The sequence below is a fragment of the Schistocerca cancellata genome, chromosome 5, assembly GCF_023864275.1.
Source record: "Schistocerca cancellata isolate TAMUIC-IGC-003103 chromosome 5, iqSchCanc2.1, whole genome shotgun sequence".
Taxonomy (NCBI): Eukaryota; Metazoa; Arthropoda; class Insecta; order Orthoptera; family Acrididae; genus Schistocerca; species Schistocerca cancellata.
Genome location: NC_064630.1, coordinates 564556695 through 564576848, shown reverse-complemented (window position 1 = coordinate 564576848; position 20154 = coordinate 564556695). Strand labels below are relative to the sequence as shown.

The 20154-nt window shown below is 38.5% G+C and overlaps 1 protein-coding gene across 1 annotated transcript in view; it reads right to left on the bottom strand.

Annotated features, from left to right (window-relative positions):
- Window positions 1-20154, bottom strand: part of LOC126188232 (uncharacterized) — a 67849-nt gene that overhangs the window by 8023 nt on the left and 39672 nt on the right. Inside the window, exons 4-6 of the mRNA XM_049929784.1 lie at window positions 15989-16176; window positions 5325-5460; window positions 4779-4881 (exon numbers count right to left, since the gene is read on the bottom strand). Coding sequence (XP_049785741.1) covers window positions 4779-4881; window positions 5325-5460; window positions 15989-16176 — 427 coding nt within the window. The remainder of the gene's footprint in view (window positions 1-4778; window positions 4882-5324; window positions 5461-15988; window positions 16177-20154) is intronic.

Here is a 20154-nt window from a genome sequence, read left to right as displayed (position 1 = left end):
ACTATAGTCTGAGCTGCCAGAGATGGCAGTCATGTGTGTGAGGTATGCTTGTTTGTGTGAATGAATGTATGTGTATTTCCTTTTCTGATGAAGCCTTAGGCCAAACGCTAATGTATAAGTGCATTTTCGTTGTCCCTGTCTGCAACTCAACATGTCATCTTCATGTTGAGTAGCACTCTATCTTTCCCTTATATTGTTGATATTCCAACCTGGAGTTTCCATTGTTTTAGAATGAAATTTGATTGTGATATCTGTCAACTGCAGCTATGGCATTGCACTGTAGTTCCACACAAACGCTGATCCTGGTGTGTATACACTCCTCAGTGACGAGTGCATCGTCTGATAACGTGACCACGGGAGAACAACTGACGCTTGTGTGGAACAAAGCGAACTTACTTCGGGATCACGGTGCACCGTGCTCTTTCCGCATGCAACAATACGAAAGTGAAAACAAACTGAGAGCATAAAACTTCCGTATGAGTTGATATGGGATCAACCCATGTGGTCTGCAGCTTGCAGAACTGGACTTCTGAATAATTGTCTCCACAGTACCTTAGCTCAGCTCACACTGCTGTTGCTTTTTATTGACCCATGCCCTTGTGCGCCACACGTTACCAGAATTTTCCTATCGATAAGAGTGCACGCCAGAGGATACCTAACATTGTTAGCAGCTCTGGTCTGTTCACGCATTTTTGTAGCACAGCAGGCCACACTATGTTTTTTATAATGCCAATGTATTAAAATAGTGAGCATAAAATTGGTTCACGCATAGGGCACATAGGTTTGTACAGATGTAAAACCTGGAGGGAAGTTCCTCTGAATGAAAAACTGTAGGTGGGAAACTAAAAGGTGGTTTGGCATGAAGTACAGAAGAAGACTTTGTGGCACATACAGCCGGCAGCCAGCATTCAACAGTTAACATACTGAGTTCTGAAGGGGGCAAGGACAGCAACAAGATTAGATTAATTATGTCTCGGATATGGATGTATCTATGGATCATGGGATTTATCATTTTGCTCTGAATCATGAAATTCTGGTACCAAAAAGAACATTTACAGAACAATTTTACATTAACACCCATGATCTTGTATGACGAATTCATACTTGCACTGAAGATCACCACACACAACCTTCAGAACAAGTAAAGTTTAGTATTATACACTTTTGTATGGACCAGTGAGGACCAGTGATTTGCTTAATGTTCAAATAATAATTGCTCTATTTCCAACTCATGTCAAGAACACTTATTTCTCCTCAGTCATTTTTTCCTGGACAGGTTCCTATTCCTAGTGCTAAAATAATTCCAAGTAGCCGAATTCTAATGGGATACAGAATCTTTACTGTTTCAAAAGTGTTTATTCACTTTTGTGGAATAATAATTTTCTCTGGTGTTCAGTTAGTCTTCTGTACAGTGTGTTCCACATGATCAGTAATGTGAACAGTTAAGAGTCTTCCACAGGAATGAGTGCAAAGAAAAAGTCATGATTATATTACTTAATCTTCATTCTTATTATAACCTTTGCTCAGTTTTAAAAGTAACAGAAAAGTATTGTGATTATAAGAAGCAATTATACACCATCACAGTTTAAAGGCCTACACAATTGTTATTTGCTTTTTCAGGTTTGTAACAGTGCTTTTAATCATATAACAATATTTATTTAGGTATCCTTAGTGAATCTTGCTTGAAGTAACAGCCTTAAACCAACTCAATGGGCAAAACAGTTTCTGGGTCTCTCACTTAAGATTCAGCCAGTAATTCTCACAACAGAAGTATTTAGGAAATGTAGTAATTATTCTAGATACATTTGTAGTCTTGTAAATATAACTGGCTACAGCTCATTCAGACTATAACAGATTCAGGGTCCCCACCCATCACTTACATTCTGTCTAATGCAAACACTCATATGTTCCACTTGAAAACCAATAGTATCCATGTTAACACAATAGTTTGATAGCCATTTTTATATTACTGTCTTTTAATAGCAAAGCATTTAAGCCACCTCACATCCAATTTAGCTGTGCGCCTCCCTTATTAAGTGGTCCTGCATATGGAACACTTTCTTTCTTGCTTTGGTATGGATGATGCACTTTACTGGAAGATACTTTGCTGCCAAAACATTTTAAGCTTCTATCCGTGCTGCTTATGACTAGCCACCTTACCACTATTTGCTAGAATGTGCTGCTGTTTCACATTGAATTTACAAAACAGACTTCAGTCCCATATAAAATCTCATAGTTGTGTTGCTGAACGGTGTATTTACTTGGAATTACTTTGCTTTCTTAGGCTGGCAACCGTTTTTTATTTACGTGAATAAAGTTTTATTTTACAACATGAAGAACATTGGTTTAATTTCAGTTAAATATTACCGCCCCCTTTCAAAATATAATCTTTCAGGAACAAAACGTGGGCCCATTCCTTCAAATTAGTACAAGCTCATAGTTAACTTTAATTCCTGTCTACAGAGTAACATTATAGGGGACTTACTTTTGTAGTAATAACTAGTAGTGTTATACCCTGACAAAAGTCCTAGAGCCAGGCTTGCTTTCAGAGCCATCATCCAGTTTGTCAGGATGGCAGTTCATGCAGCAGTGTAAGCAGGATATGTGGAAACAGTGGTAAAAGGACTACCTATCACAGCTGCAGTAGAGAACCAAATGGTCATCAACAAAAGACAATCTGTAGTGAGGTACATTGGATCTCCTGAAGGAAAACAACATGCAACCCCTTGTGTTGTGGTCTGGAGTTGTGGAGGTCTGGAGTCATTGCTTGCACATACTGTGGTCCTGATGGTTTTGTGTGAGCTGTTTAGAGGTACACAGCAATTGGAATAAATGACCATTGGTGAACATCTGTGTTGATCCACAGGAGACACAGATTATACTGCTCCCAACTATTCAATTATTAACTGAACTTTTTGTGTAAAATGGATATGATTTCACTTCCTTGTGTTGGTCGTGGTTATTTGTGTTGGTTGAATGTTCTGTATATTGGTGCAAAATGACGCGAAAGTGCAGCAGGTAAGAATTCTGCTAACTGGCCATCGGCAGAAAAGGACTGCTGGAGACGGGGGAGACAGACTACGAGTGCCACATGGCTCAGGTGCACCTGTAACTGGTTTCACAATGTCGTGCTAAATATATAGTTCACTTTTACCCACCATGTGCAGTATACTACTGGTTATTCAGGATAATGTGGAAGAAAAAATGCACAAATAATCAAAAAATATGATAACTGAGATATTTTCAACATGTATTTGTGACAATGTCTACTGGATGGGTAGTAGTGGCAGCGGTCGACGTCTGCACATGTTCAGGCGCGGCTCAGCACAGTCGTCTTCCACTGCCAGTCTAGCTTAGTGTCTGCCACTGTATCTAGCAGCTGGCAAACTGTGTTGCCAGTCCCCATGTGCACGACACAAGTCCTTTTTTTAGAGGCACGAATATTCAGCAAACCAGGTAATCTGCACACAAACAATCAGGAGTATACTGTACGTTCATTCTCAACTGAATTTTTTCTTTGCAACAAGTGCAAGCATTTGTCTCAGCTGTGGAAAGTCAGGTAGCACTGAATTACCACACATTTTGCAGCTGCCTGAAGGTTTCAATGTTTCACTGATATTGACTTTATTAGGCATAGAACAAGGATCGGGGGAAGGGCATCAGTCGTGTCCTGTCCAAAGAAACCATCCTATAATTGGCCTTGGTTGAATTACAGAAACTAAGAACAACTTATATTTGGATGGGTGGATGAGAATTGTAACCCAGCTCCTCCAACATGAAAGGCTAGTTGGAACAGCTTGACTATGTCTATTGTTTACATTAAGTTTTGTTCCAAATTCTGACACTATCACCATAAGGCTTTTGGTACGAACTAATGCCAAAAACCAACTATCTACTTTAAAAATATATTATTTTCCACTGATGACATGGATCCACTTAGGTCATCTAGCACATATGATCACATCCAATTGCCAGCAGTTTTTCAGTTCCTACTTGACTGTCAAGCAACTACATGGTACTATCTTGTACTAAACTGTTATTTGTTTAATATCCTTATTTGCTTTCTTACTCTTAATTATCGCTCCCTTTTTGATGAATTATTACATCCTTATCTTTTTTAGTCTTTGTTCTACTTTTGTGCAGCATTTTTCTGTCGTATTTCCTTCAACCATCGCTAGGCCTCTGATTTCTTTCTTTCTGGTAGTTTCCATGCTTAAGTTTTCATATTTAAATCTATTTTTATTACCACTTCCTACATAAATTACCAAGTTCGCTGTAATGTGTCCTTTCTTCCTCAGATGCATACCTTTGCTATTTCTTCTGTTTCTTATACATCTTTTACTCCTAACAATGTAGCACCTTTAAAAGTTTGAAAGCTTTATATTTTACAACAGTCCTGTTAACTTGGGTGTCTCTCTTGACTCCAGCTTGTTTTATGCCACTAACTGCCACATGCTCTTTTTCATTCATGTAATGCTCGCTCATCTGGAGAATTGTTTCCTTAACAATTCTACAAGCATTTTGCTGCAAAATAGGTTCATCTAACAAAAATGTAGTAAAGCAAAAATAGGGAAATATACTGAGTAAATGTATATTCAGCTAATTTTTTCGTATCTCGCATCAATTATACTCAAAAAACATAAAAGTATAATTACTGATAACAGTTATGAGGTATTCTGGTAAAAGTGTTCCAACACAAAATGTAAATTGGATGTATGGGTATTTTACACACACCAACACTTTTCAAAACGATTTGCAATTAAATTAACAATACTTACTGAACTATGTTCACCTTCCTGTATATTCACATTCAGAACTGTTGCTGCAAGCTTCTTCAAACTTGGTCGCTTGGTTTTGGCCAACTCTCTGAATAGTTTGAACCTATTTCACACACAGGAGTAATAATGTTACTTTTACCAAAACAATGACAGAATTGAAATACCTAACTTCATACTGGATAATATACATTCAATGGGCTCTACAAAAACAAAGCTGTAAAACCATGTCACTCTGTCAAACTACAAAACTGTACAGTAATAATAATGACTGGTAGTTGAGAGATAAATGAAATTTTGTTAATAACGTCTACGCACACTGAATTTCTGCCAACAATGGAAGGCAATGATTCAGCTTGTGAGCTGTAATCAATATGGGTGCATTCATTCAAACACTACACTTTCTCACGTTTGCACATAAGCGCTCTGCATGCGTGATTAAGCCACAGGAATTTATAGCAAGTTACAGATGGAAAACTTAGCTACCAAGGCGGAATTTTCTAATATTATTTGACTTTGTATCTAAATGCAAAAAGAAACAATTCTTACCTTTGAGTGTCTCTTGTATATCTTCGTGGATGACTCAAATATAAAACTTTTAAGTCATTTCGCAGTGCATGACCCACCAACAGTCGGCCCCGGAGAAGTTCTGCTACTTCCTTTTGAACTTGTTTAAAATCTTCAGCTAAGGGAGTATGGAAATAATTTTATTAGAAAATTTACTTTTCTGTTGCGAAGAACAATAGTTTGTGATTCATGTTATTTTGCTCTTTATGCAATTACTGTTCAGAAGCTGAGGCTGCAATTTTCTCTCAAATTAAATTTAGGACCCATTATGACAGATGTTCATGTTAAGTACAATACTTCATGATCCTAGCTCATGACTGGTTGGACAGAGAGAGAAGGCACGGATGAGGAAAAGTAGTTATAAGTTTTTTATCACACATCTAATAAACTAATAACATCAGTAATCACTCAATATCGTATTTACTCGAATCTAAGCCGCACTTTTTTTCCGGTTTTTGTAATCCAAAAAACCGCCTGCGGCTTAGAATCGAGTGCAAAGTAATCGGAAGTTCTGAAATATGTTGGTAGGTGCCGCCACAACTAACTTCTGCCGTCGAATATACGTAGCGCTACACAGGCATGCTTTACAGGCACAAAGATAAATACTGGCGCCAAAACCTCTGTGTCAGTAAATAAATAAATAAATAAAAAAAAAAAAAAAAAAAAAAGATGGAAGACGAGCTTTTTTCTCCGCCCCGAATTTCGACCACTGCATTTTCATACATTATCCAACGAAGTAAATACAAATTCCGTATTGTTCATCTTCGAATGTAGCAGCTTTTCAATGCACTACGAAAATCCGACTGGCAAGACCGTTTGCGATGTTTGTCAGTATGGCCAATTCTACGTTCTGATTTTTTTTCTACCTGTGAGAAGAGATGGTTGCTAATGGGAACTTTTGTGAATTCTGAATCACATGCAGTATTCTCTTCACCATAAGAATAATACAAATATAAACATTTTGCCATGTATTCTTTCGTGTTTGCTGCTATCTCATTTAAATCCTGTCTGCCTAATAAACTACGAAACTAGAGTGAGACAACACAAACGCGGAAGTATACACATATGTCATGTTCATATTCGTATTATTCTTAAAACTAATAGTGATACAGTCAGAAATGAAGCGCAGCGATTGACTAGATTTTTAAATCCAAGGGACTCTAATTTCTGTGCAGAAAATAATGTACTAAAGAGGCGTCTGCAAAGATTTTCAAACAGAGAAAAATTTTCGCAAAACTCCCGTTCAGAACATCTTCTGTCATACGCAATTTATTATTTGGTTCTTGTTGATCATTATCAAAGAAAGCAGCAGTGTAAATAACAACAAATAGTAGTCTCTTGCCATTGTTTCGCTACTGTGACAATTACTCTCTTTTTTTTTATTGTAAGCGGCGGTAGCACGCACAAAAGCAAACCATGCCGCGAGCGGCGACAGGTCGTGAACATTCATTATCGGAATGCGACAAACAATGCATGACACAGTACAGTAATGCATTTTCAGCTTAGAGTGACAAAAACACCCATAACAAAGAGAACGGCAATTATCAGATCAAAGAAAAATAAGCAATCAATTCAAACCAGACGAAGCACGTGAAAAACGAAGGGTACCCGTATAAATAAGGACGGAGCGCCTGACGCATAGCAATGGCTTCATGGTAAAGCTTAACTGCTAAGCTTACGTCTCGAACCAAACTACTGTAGCTGTATCGTCATTCATTCGACCTGAATTGTGTCTCATATTACAATGGACCAACTTTGTTTCGATTTGGAGGTGCGGCCTAAAACTTTTCTCTCCCCTTGAATTTCGAGTCTCAAATTTCAGCTGCGGCTTAGATTCGGGAATTTTTTTTCCCTTTATTTCGAGTCTCATTTTTCTGGTGCGGCTTAGATTCGAGTGCGGCTTAGATTCGAGTAAATACGGTAAATCATTTACCATAAAAGAAATCTTCAGTTAAAATACAAAGGCTAAGTGTCCTAAATATCTGACAAGGCCATGATCATGGAAATTAATAGTAGATGTCAATGTTTCCAATAATTTCTTGTGGAATGCTATTGAAACATATGCTTGGCATACACAGTACAAAAAGATTCCTGCAACAAGTACTTGTGATTTTACCTTTCCGATGAGAGTTCTATGCATGTGAGTAAAAAGAACTTAGCTTTACACAGTTCAAGTCTCAATGTGTAGTACATCTTCTCCTCAAAATGCAAAAATGTAACTTTTGTAACTGTTCTAATTCCTTTTTACGATAGATTTTAAAATATAGTCTCTATATCAACAAATCTATCAATAATATTACTTATTTATATATCATAATTCTGTGGATTTTATTTACTACAGAAGTATGTCAAGTAAATCAACTATTAGTGTCAAGTATATCATTGAGAAACCTAGAGTCATCTCTCCTCTTGCTGACAATTTACTTTACTCTTATTTGCTTACCTGTAATTTATTTCTATTCCATGTTTTGTCTTTCTCTACATTTGCAACTCTACAAGCACAAATGTTGTCTATCTACATTTGATTAAAATAATGGAAGAACTGTTAGTAAACACCCTCTTTACAGTTGAGGCACGGAGTGGCGCATATGCAAGACTGAAACATTGCTCAGCTTGCAGACAATCTTCAGAGATGGCTAACACAAAACACACACACACACACACACACACACACACACACACACACACACACACACACACACACCTATATTGTCCTAGTGCTGAACCTTGACTACAGTGAAAAGTTGAGTCAGGTGGAATGGGTGAGAGAAGGTAGGAGTGGAGAGGGTGGGAAGCGGTGGTACTGGTGGTGGAAGGGGGGGGGGGGGGAGGAAGGGCAACTGATGGCTGGAAGGGAGAGGCATTTGGCTGGAAGGGAGAGGCAATGATGAAAGGAAATGCAAATGTGGCAATGCTGAGCTTGCCCTAGCACAAGCACAAGGGGTTGTGTGTGGCACATGAAGACATGGAGGAACAGAGGAAGAGAGAGACAACAGAGAAGAGAGTTGTTGTTGTTGTGGTCTTCAGTCCTGAGACTGGTTTGATGCAGCTCTCCATGCTACTCTATCCTGTGCAAGCTGCTTCATCTCCCAGTACCTACTGCAACCTACATCCTTCTGAATCTGCTTAGTGTATTCATCTCTTGGTCTCCCTCTACGATTTTTACCCTCCACGCTGCCCTCCAATACTAAATTGGTGATCCCTTGATGCCTCAGAACATGTCCTACCAACCGATCCCTTCTTCTGGTCAAGTTGTGCCACAAACTTCTCTTCTCCCCAATCCTATTCAATACTTCCTCATTAGTTATGTGATCTACCCATCTAATCTTCAGCATTCTTCTGTAGCACCACATTTCGAAAGCTTCTATTCTCTTCTTGTCCAAACTATTTGTCGTCCATGTTTCACTTCCATTCATGGCTACACTCCATACAAATACTTTCAGGAACGACTTCCTGACGCTTAAATCTATACTCGATGTTAACAAATATCTCTTCTTCAGAAACGCTTTCCTTGCCATTGCCAGTCTACATTTTATATCCTCTCTACTACGACCATCATCAGTTATTTTGCTCCCCAAATAGCAAAACTCCTTCACTACTTTAAGTGTCTCATTTCCTAATCTAATTCCCTCAGCATCACCCGACTTAATTCGACTACATTCCATTACCCTCGTTTTGCTTTTGTTGATGTTCATCTTATATCCTCCTTTCAAGACACTGTCCATTCCATTCAACTGCTCTTCCAAGTCCTTTGCTGTCTCTGACAGAATTACAATGTCATCGGCGAACCTCAAAGTTTTTATTTCTTCTCCATGGATTTTAATACCTACTCCGAATTTTTCTTTTGTTTCCTTTACTGCTTGCTCAATATACAGATTGAATAACATCGGGGAGAGGCTACAACCCTGTCTTACTCCTTTCCCAACCACTGCTTCCCTTTCATGTGCCTCGACTCTTATAACTGCCATCTGGTTTCTGTACAAATTGTAAATAGCCTTTCGCTCCCTGTATTTTACCCCTGCCACCTTCAGAATTTGAAAGAGAGTATTCCAGTCAACATTGTCAAAAGCTTTCTCTAAGTCTACAAATGCTAGAAACGTAGGTTTGCCTTTCCTTAATCTTTCTTCTAAGGTAAGTCGTAAGGTCAGTATTGCCTCACGTGTTCCAGTATTTCTACGGAATCCGAACTGATCTTCCCCGAGGTCACCTTCTACTAGTTTTTCCATTCGTCTGTAAAGAATTCGTGTTAGTATTTTGCAGCAGTGGCTTATTAAACTGATTGTTCGGTAATTTTCACATCTGTCAACACCTGCTTTCTTTGGGATTGGAATTATTATATTCTTCTTGAAGTCTGAGGGTATTTCGCCTGTTTCATACATCTTGCTCACCAGATGGTAGAGTTTTGTCAGGACTGGCTCTCCCAAGGCCGTCAGTAGTTCCAATGGAATGTTGTCTATTCCGGGGGCCTTGTTTCAACTCAGGTCTTTCAGTGCTCTGTCAAACTCTTCACACAGTATCGTATCTCCCATTTCATCTTCATCTACATCCTCTTCCATTTCCATAATATTGTCCTCAAGTACATCGCCCTTGTATAGACCCTCTATATACTGCTTCCACCTTTCTGCTTTCCCTTCTTTGCTTAGAACTGGGTTTCCATCTGAGCTCTTGGTGTTCATGCAAGTGGTTCTCCTATCTCCAAAGGTCTCTTTAATTTTCCTGTAGGCAGTATCTATCTTACCCCTAGTGAGATAAGCCTCTGCATCCTTACATTTGTGCTCTAGCCATCCCTGCTTAGCCATTTTGCACTTCCTGACGATCTCATTTTTGAGATGTTTGTATTCCTTTTTGTCTGCTTCATGTACTGCATTTTTATATTTTCTCCTTTCATCAATTAAATTCAATATTTCTTCTGTTACCCAAGGATTTCTACCAGCCCTCGTCTTTTTACCTACTTGATCCTCTACTGCCTTCACTACTTCATCCCTCAAAGCTACCCATTCTTCTTCTACTGTATTTCTTTCCCCCATTCCTGTCAATTGTTCCCTTATGCTCTCCCTGAAACTCTGTACAACCTCTGGTTCTTTCAGTTTATCTAGGTCCCATCTCCTTAAATTCCCACCTTTTTGCAGTTTCTTCAGTTTTAATGTACAGGTCATAACCAATAGATTGTGGTCAGAGTCCACATCCGCCCCTGGAAATGTCTTACAATTTAAAACCTGGTTCCTAAATCTCTGTCTTACCATTACATAATCTTTCTGATAGCTTTTAGTATCTCCAGGGTTCTTCCATGTATACAACCTTCTTTCATGATTCTTAAACCAAGTGTTAGCTATGATTAAGTTGTGCTCTGTGCAAAATTCTACGAGGCGGCTTCCTCTTTCATTTCTTAACCCCAATCCATATTCACCTACTACGTTTCCTTCTCTCCCTTTTCCTACACTCAAATTCCAGTCACCCATGACTATTAAATTTTCATCTCCCTTCACTATCTGAATAATTTCTTTTATTTCATCATTCATTTCTTCAATTTCTTCGTCATCTGCAGAGGTAGTTGGCATATAAACTTGTACTACTGTAGTAGGTGTGGGCTTCGTATCTATCTTGCCCACAATAATGCGTTCACTATGCTGTTTGTAGTAGCTTGCCCGCATCCCTATTTTCCTATTGAGTATTAAACCTACTCCTGCATTACCCCTATTTGACTTTGTGTTTATAACCCTGTAGTCACCTGACCAGAAGTCTTGTTCCTCCTGCCACCGAACTTCACTAATTCCCACTATATCTAACTTTAACCTATCCATTTCCCTTTTTAAATTTTCTAACCTACCTGCCCGATTAAGGAATCTGACATTCCACACTCCGATCCGTAGAACGCCAGTTTTCTTTCTCCTGGTAACGACATCCTCTTGAGTAGTCCCCGCCCGGAGATCCGAATGGGGGACTATTTTACCTCCGGAATATTTTACCCAAGAGGACACCATCATCATTTAATCATACAGTAAAGCTGCATGCCCTCGGGAAAAATTACGGCCGTAGTTTCCCCTTGCTTTCAGCCGTTCGCAGTACCAGCACAGCAAGGCCGTTTGGAGAAGAGAGTGTGAGCCTAAAATGAGTGAAGTGAGAGGCATGCGGACATGAGTGGAGGTAACTGTGGGGTACATGCTTGCTGAAACTGAGGCCAAGAGCATTGCAGCATTGAAGGATCTGTTATAATGACAGTCTCCAACTGCATTATACAGAAAAGCTTCTGTGTGTGTGTGTGTGTGTGTGTGTGTGTGTGTGTGTGTGTTTGCTGGGGGAATTGCCTAAAAAATACTGTACATAATTCAGAGATGCAACACTGTGTGTGTGTGTGTGTGGGGGGGGGGGGGGGGGGGGGGCAGAGATTGCCTCAAAAAATACTGTTCAGCTTAGATACAGATATATGTGATGTATTGGTAAAAATGCTAATAGCTTTGAGATTAAAATGAGACTGGCAGATTACACTCAGTGTTAAATTTCCATGAAAGTCACACTTGCCAAGAAGCTAATTTACAATCAATAAAAATTATGCTTCATCATATCTGCTCCCTAATCAACATATACGTTGCAAGTAGATGTTTCATAAATTTACTAAGGGTGGCAAAATGTCAATCTACATCTACAGCACTACTCTGAAAACTACCATCCTTGAAGTACATGACAGAGGGTATGTCCCATTGTACCAGTTACTAAGGTTTCTTCCCGTTCCAGTCACATATGGAGTGCAGGAAGAATGATTGTTTGAATGCTTCTGTGCATGCAATAATTATTCTAATCTTACCCTCACGATCCATACGTGAGCAATACGTAGGGGGTTGTCGAGTATTACTAGTCGCCATTTAAAGCTGGTTCTTGAAACTTTGTAAAGAGATGTCTATCTTCAAGGGTGCCAGTTCAATTCCTTCACTATCTCTGTGGCACTCTCACACAGATCAAACAAACCTGTGACCATTTGTGCTGCCATTCTCTGTATACATTCAATACCCCAGTACGGGTCACTCACACACACACACACACACACACACACACACACACACACGCAAATTCCTATTCAATATTCTAGAACTGGTCGCACAAGTGATTTGTAAGCAATCTCCTTTGTAGACTGACTGTATTTCCCCAGTATTCTACCATTAAACTGAAGTCTACCACATGCTTCACTCATGATTGAGCCTACGTGATCATTCCATTTCATATCCCTGCGAAGCATTACATCCAGATGTTCATAATAGTTGGCCGAGTCCAACAGTGACTCATTGATATTATTGTCTTAGGATACTACAGGTTTTCGTTTTATGAAGTACATAACTTATTTTTTAATATTTAACATTTAACCTTTACTTATGACCAGAATTTCTTTGGGTTTTGTGAAAGATTATTTGACAAAACTCTGCTACAGTAGCCATTGAAGGCATGACACAAAGCTCTCTTGACAGCCAAATGTGTTTCATTCAGCATCTCTTTATCTATAGCCTTACACTTTGTTTTACACATATTGTTCAGTAATCTCTGTTTCTTTAGCAGTATCTTTACCGTGACTGCATACCATGGAGTGCCTCTCCCATTTTGAATTGTTCTACTGGGTATGTATCTATCCGGTGCATGGTGAACTATTCTTTTAAACCTGAGCCATAGTACCTCTACAGGCTCCCAAGTGCTGAAAGTTTCAAGTTTCTCGTTAAAGTGTGACACTATTAATTTTTTATCAGGGTTACTGAACATATACCTCTTTCAGCTTGTTTTAGTTGTCCGTTGTACTTAGGTAACCATTGCTGCCACAACTGTCTCATGGTCACTGATACCACTTCCAATGAGGACATTCTCAAAGAGATCAGTTCTATTCATTGCCATTAGATCAAATATATTTCCATCATGAGTGGGGTTCCAAACTATATGTTCCATGTAGTTTTCAGAGAAGGCATTTAGTAATATTTCACAGAATATCTTATCACACCCACCACTAACAAAACTGTCACTCTCCCAATTATTTGTTGGATGATAAATGTCTCCACCAATAATTACAGTACTGCTGGGGAACTTAGGAACAAGTGAACCGAGATTCTCTCTAAAGTTTTTAGTTACATGAGGATATGAGTCCAGTGGACATAGAAGGATCCGATTATCGTTTCATGCTCACCCCTGGTACTGAGTCTTCTCAGTGGATTTGAGTTTCTTCTCTACAGCGAAAATATACACCACCTCCACTTCCCATTTGCCTATGCTTTTGATACACACTTTAATTTTTTGCAAAAATCTCAGTGCTATCAACTTCAGGTTTCATGCAGCTTTCTGTACCTAGTATTATGTGAGCTTCACTGCTCCTCAGGAAGGCTTTTTTAACTCTGGCACTCTGTTGTGAATGCTTCGGCAGTTAATCATCAAGATTTCAGAACTCTCAACTGCTGGAGTCATTTCTTTCGAACTTACACTGATACTTCAGTGTTTCCTACAGCTATCATTATCAGGATTGGAAGGAGAGTTGCCTAATCTAAAAAGCATTGTGTGCACCCAACACACAGTCAACTACCTGAGTAGCAGCCTCTGATGTGTAGTGCACACCTCATCCATTTAGGAGGACCCTACAGTTCTCAAATCTATAGCCCAAGTACAGGAAGTCACAGCCTAGCTTGTCAGAGAGCCTTCGCACACGACTGGGAACCAATGAGCCACAATCAGTTCTGGGGATAATACTGCAGATTTTGAGCTTCATTGAAACTCCATGCATAATGCTTCTCTGCCGGTCGCTGGAATGATCCAAGTATGACCTTGGAGTCCAAACAACATGCATCATTTGGGATGACATGCATCATTTGCTCCAACGTGCACTACTATCTGCAGCTGCCTACATCCTGTCCCCTCAATGGCTGCTGGAATAGCCTGTTCAACATTGTTGAATGAGGCCCACAGGCGTACATACTGAGTGTACCTGGTGTCCTTTCCTGTCCCTTGCTGCCATTTTCCAAAGGGGTACCATCGTTCACTGCATGTCTGAACTGCCAACGATTAATAGATCCCTACCGTTTTATGTTTGCCTCCTTCTGCCACTGGAGAAAACAGGTTTCCACAAAATAGCTGAAGTGAGTCCCACTGACTCAGTTTTCAGTTTCAGTGAAAGGCAGCACCTCAAACTTGTTGGTTAGGGGGATCGGTACAACACCCTAGTCCCCTCCACCCCGTACAGGATGCCTATATCTACCAATGACATGCCACTTGCAGTCAAGTGGGCAGTAATGACAGATCCTGTACTTTCTGCAGAGGAGGGAGGATCCACAGGAAAGGATAGTAGCTGAGGTATCTCTGGTACCAATATCACAGATACAAAACTCTTGGGAGCTCTTCCAACATACCAATTCACAGCAGTTCCCAATAGTTTGGCAGTAGTCAGGGTGATCTCCAGTTGCTGAAGAACATCAACCAACTCAGCCATGTTTGAGAACGGTATTCACAGTGGGGCTACATTTTCACTAGTGATAAATTTAAATTAAGCCCACTGATTATCTTTTAACCTGTTGAACTAAAAAGATGCAAATTCCCTATAAGAATTGAAGCAAGCACACAAAATGAGATTTCTATCAAAGCAATACGAAAGATTATGGTAAAAATTACTAGTCTCCTAAAATTTTTTGATGTTAATTATAAAAATGGCTCTGAGCACTATGGGACTCAACTGCTGTGGTCATCAGTCCCCTAGAACTTAGAACTACTTAAACCTAACTAACCTAAGGACATCACACACACCCATGCCCGAGGCAGGATTCGAACCTGCGACCGTAGCAGCAGCGCGGCTCCGGACTGGAGCGCCTAGAACCGCACGGCCACCGCGGCCGGCTGTTAATTATAGCTGTTAGCAAACTTGAAAACCGAATTAATTTACGATAAATGTAGATAATATGTAGGGCTACACTTCTTTAAGGGAAAACCAGATGTAACACAATACATTTGTTAGAAGACCTGCAACAGTAATTAAATCACAAATGCCAATTTACTACGAATTACTCACAGGTTATGCACAGGACAACGGTAGCTTTCGGAGAAAAAAAAAATCACATTTACTGGCTTTGATATACAATGAAATTAAGGTGTAATGTATTCTTCGACAGTAGCTGTGAGCCGCAAATACTGATTGCTACAAAGTAAGTTACATATCCAAAATACTCATACCAGTAATTTACAAAAACATAGTTTTTTTAAGTGCCCAGAAATTCTCAGAATTAACCTATTTCCCAAGCAATTATACAATGAAATTAAGAGAATGATTTTATTGAACGAGGATACGCCTACTGTTCTCAAAAACTTTAAAACTGCACAGTAAGTTTAAACCTAAAATTAAAGATAACAGTACGAGTTTATTATAGCACTCGCGAAAGCTCGAAATTCCACAACATATGACAATACAAACAGGTATTATTACAATCAATGAAAGTTCATGCAGAAGTGGCATGAACAGTAAAATAAGTGTATCTAGAACTTATAATCAGCACACCAAACTTGTAAATTTGGTCTCACACAAACATACATAAACAAACTTGCGAACTGCACAGATTTTTTTCACTTAGCTGTTTCTGTGCCAAACTTCCACACTGGCATATGGCAATAAAACTGGGTAAAATACTTTAAAAACTCACCATTTTTCAGGTTTTCTGGTCGAATTCCGCTGACCCAAGTTCTATAATCATGAACTTTTTCTGTTGGAGCAACGTATTTATCGTACACACAGTCTCCAAATTTATTAACTAAGCTCACTCTGGCAACCATGTCAGTTTTGTCATCAGTTCCAACCATTTCACAATCCAGAGCAATCTCCTTTGTCAGCCTGAAATAACAAACATGACTGTCCTAATCTAATTTTTATAGACCTATAAACAAATGCAATTTCGGCAACATCATAAACTAATTTCAAATGAATATAGTAGTTTTTATGCAAATCTTTGCTAAGCACATCATGTTGCATTAATAAATGGAAACAAGAATTTGTGATTTACTATGAACTTCAAATCTGGCAATACCATCTCTAAGCTTATTTCTTGTCTTATTGCAAACAATGAAGAGATTGATACGCATAGCTAGCTGTTATTCCAGCAAAGAGTGGATAAGATCAAGGAAGAAAGCGCACTAGGTCCACAATCAAAGCAGTGGCCACTGTAGGAGATAATCAAATTAACATTATGTTGAGAACAGAAGTGAATACTTTTTGTGGCACACTCTTTTCATCCTAATATGACCTAATATTTTCATTCTTTATTCTTTTAAATTATAGTAAGCATTTGACATGTAAATTATGAGATTAAAAAAAATTCTGCCTATTCAATCTCGCATCACAGGTGACAGGAAATCCTGCTGCTTATTATGGAGGTACATTATTGAAATCAACAGAGCCATGAAATGAGAACCTAAATGCAGATTACCTATTGTACAAACTTTTACAACACCATTTACATGAGGAACACTTAAGATTTCAGACTGTGAATCCTCTGATGCTGAGAAATTGAAGATTTTTTTATTCTATATAAATCTGCAAGCACTGTCCAAATATGACAATCAACCATTTCCAAAAGGAAAGTAAAAAAAACTAAAATTACCTTATCAGCAAAAGAAAAAGTTTATCACTGAACAAAGATGGTAATAAATTTCTACTGCCCAACAGATATTGTTCTTCAAAAGGAAAATTCACTTGAGAAAATTGTAAAATTACAAGAAAACAGAATAGGTGGTCGTTAGTTACCCTAATGGAAGCAAAATTGCAGTACCACCTAGAGACATACTTGAATGCACAAAAATCTATTCCTAGCTTAAACCAACCATTAGTGTACACCAAGCTGAAGCAAGCTGTCACTTAAATACTCCAAGGTGTGAAGAAACATACCAACTGTTTGGATGTGAATTGTATTGATAGAAAAACAAGTTGCAAAATAATGCAAGAAGCAACTGGAAACAAATGTGACATTAAATGAATGACTTTAGGAGCTTTATCTTGAAGCTAGATAAAATTCCTTTATAATCTGTGAAATTATTTTGATACTGATAGAGGTTCAAAAGAAGTTGCAGGTTCAAAAAACTGTATAAAACTGGATCTATAAATATAGAAATATTAACAGCAAACATTATGTCCAATATTCGAGTCACTAAAATCATCAAGTTTTTTGTATCAAATGCAAAGAATGTTTTAGTAAAACTTCTGTACAAAGTCTTGATCACTCTTCTCCTTTACAGGGGACAAAAACAGGGAGCCTATGGCTCAGTCCATGTCTGCACACTATACTGTAATGACCTTGATCTGCTTCACTGTTATTGCACGTTCATAGGTCAACATTCTGTGCTGAAAATTTTGTACTAGACTCTTTTACAACTGAAATAAATGGCACAGGAAAGCATAATATTTTTCATATGTTGCACTTTTCTTTTTTTCTTTTTTTTTTTTTTTTTTTTTTTTTTTTTTTTTTTTTTTTTTTTTTGAAAATATACTTTTTACCACTAGATTCTAGGTCACACCACAAAAATTTTAATAACCTTGTCAACAATCTCAATTAAAGAAGTAGAGTCAAATCAGATTCCAGCTGATTGAGAAATGTACTTCAAATCATTAGACTGTGATTTTTTTTTCTTCGCCTTGGTGGTAGGCATCATACAAGAAATTTATAATAAATTCATTATTACAGTTCTAAGGTCATCATAACCAAATATTCTTAAGTTTCGGTCAGCAGTGAACTATCAGCTTTAATCTCCTTTATGCAATAATCAAATTAAATGTGCACAGCGTTACTCAAAATTCATAACATCTGCCCAGTATTTTATTGTAACACCATACATATTAGCAAATCGTGTGGGTGTCAGATGCCACCCTTATTGTATTTCCATGATGCAAGAAAAATACACTAATAGAAATGGACATTTAGACACCTTGAACATCTTGGCCAAACACTACCAGATACTACTGTATTTCCATGCTTGCAGGACATGCTGATTAAATTTTTCATTCTTACGTGAGTTAACTTTCAGTACAGAGAAAAAAAAAGCCATTCCTACAGATGAGGAATGGTGTGGGTACAGGAAAGCTACATGGTAGGTCCACCATTACTGCAACTTAAGGTGGACATCACAACATAGAATGTCCAAAGGATATGTGGACTCGGCTCATCATCATCTTTCATACTTTGAAAGCACTACTCCAAATGACTGCACAAACAATTGGCAACAATGCAATGCAATGCAATGCAACGCATAACAAATGGTGACAAGATAGAGTCAGAATGATAATGTGCCAAGAAGAATAGACACAGGTTCTTAAACAAGGACTACACCATAAAAATATAGTAAGACAGTTCAAATGGCTTTGAGAAACAGATGGATGATAACAGCTGAAACCCAAGCAGAGGTTACAGGTAGAATGCAGAGATGAACCATCTAGAATGGATTAATCGAAGTCGGAATGAAGATCTCAAATTTCCATGCATTGTTTACCAACGACATCATATCGCAGGTAGTAGAGCTTTTCATGGTGTAGAGCCAGAGTAAACTGGGGCAATGAGTGGCATTCTGTGCTGTTCCATTAAGTCTCACTTCAGATCAATGCTAATGTGCTCATAGATGACCCAGTGAAAGGTCACAGGAGACATCAACTCTCCACTCTTATGCCTCTCGACCTCCTGGTGTCGTGTGTTGGTTATGACAACTGGACTGATTTGGTAACTGTTGAAGGGAGGATGACTGATTGTAGGTATGTGCAAGAATGGTAAACCCTTTTCCCATGACCAGGGACTTTGGTACAAAATGTGGTATTCCAGCAGGGTACTGCAAGAACCCATCCATTGTAGTTCACACTACAAATGGCTTGATGAATGTACAGACCGTCGAATGGCCTGCCTGGTCCTTCGATTTGTCACCTATATAGATTGTCTGAGATGCGAGGCATATGCTTTCATACCAGCATTCAGCCAACAATCTTCATGAACTTAGCATGTGATTCAGGCATGACAAGAAATTCCTCAAGATGATCCTTTGAGGCTCTTTACTTCAGATGTACAACAAAAACAAGAGCGTGTTCTTTCCTGTGGGGTACTCAGACCTCTTACTGATTTTGATGAATGACATCCAAGTGGACTGAAAGTTCAATCATTAACAAGCAGTTATGTGATGACCACATTCCAGATAGTTTGATAAATGTCAGACTGATGCTTCGTGTGCAACACTTGCCATTTCCATCAGTGTACATATCAATATTTCTAGAGAAAAAACCACATGAAAAACATTGTACTGTGTTTTTTAAGTATATTCCAGTTCGTTCCTGTGGGTGGTCACACCTTACACTGCTTTTCATGAATGATGTTCAAGAGGACTGAAAGTTTGATCATTAACAAGCAGTTATATGATGAAATCTTCCAGATACTTTGATAAATATCAAACTGGTGCTTTGTGGTCTAACACTTTTCATTTCCATCATTGTATGTATCAATATTTCAAGAGCAGAAACCACAAGAAAAACACTGTACCGTGTTTTCTAAGTATATTCCAGTTCAGATCAACATATACGTGGTATATGTATGATTACAAAGCTCAAAACTAAAGAAAAATATAAAATTAAATCATGTTCTGACATAGCAGGAAAACAGCTGAAATTTAGGCAGAGATCACAGGCAAAGTGTGGGGACAAATCATCTGGAACAGATTAATGGAAGCAAGCATCCCTTGTGGGATATAATGATTGCATGGGAGGAAGTACTGAAGTTCACAAATGTGTGACAACTCTGGTGATATAGTGGGGCAATATCATATTGAAACACTGCATCCTTGTTTC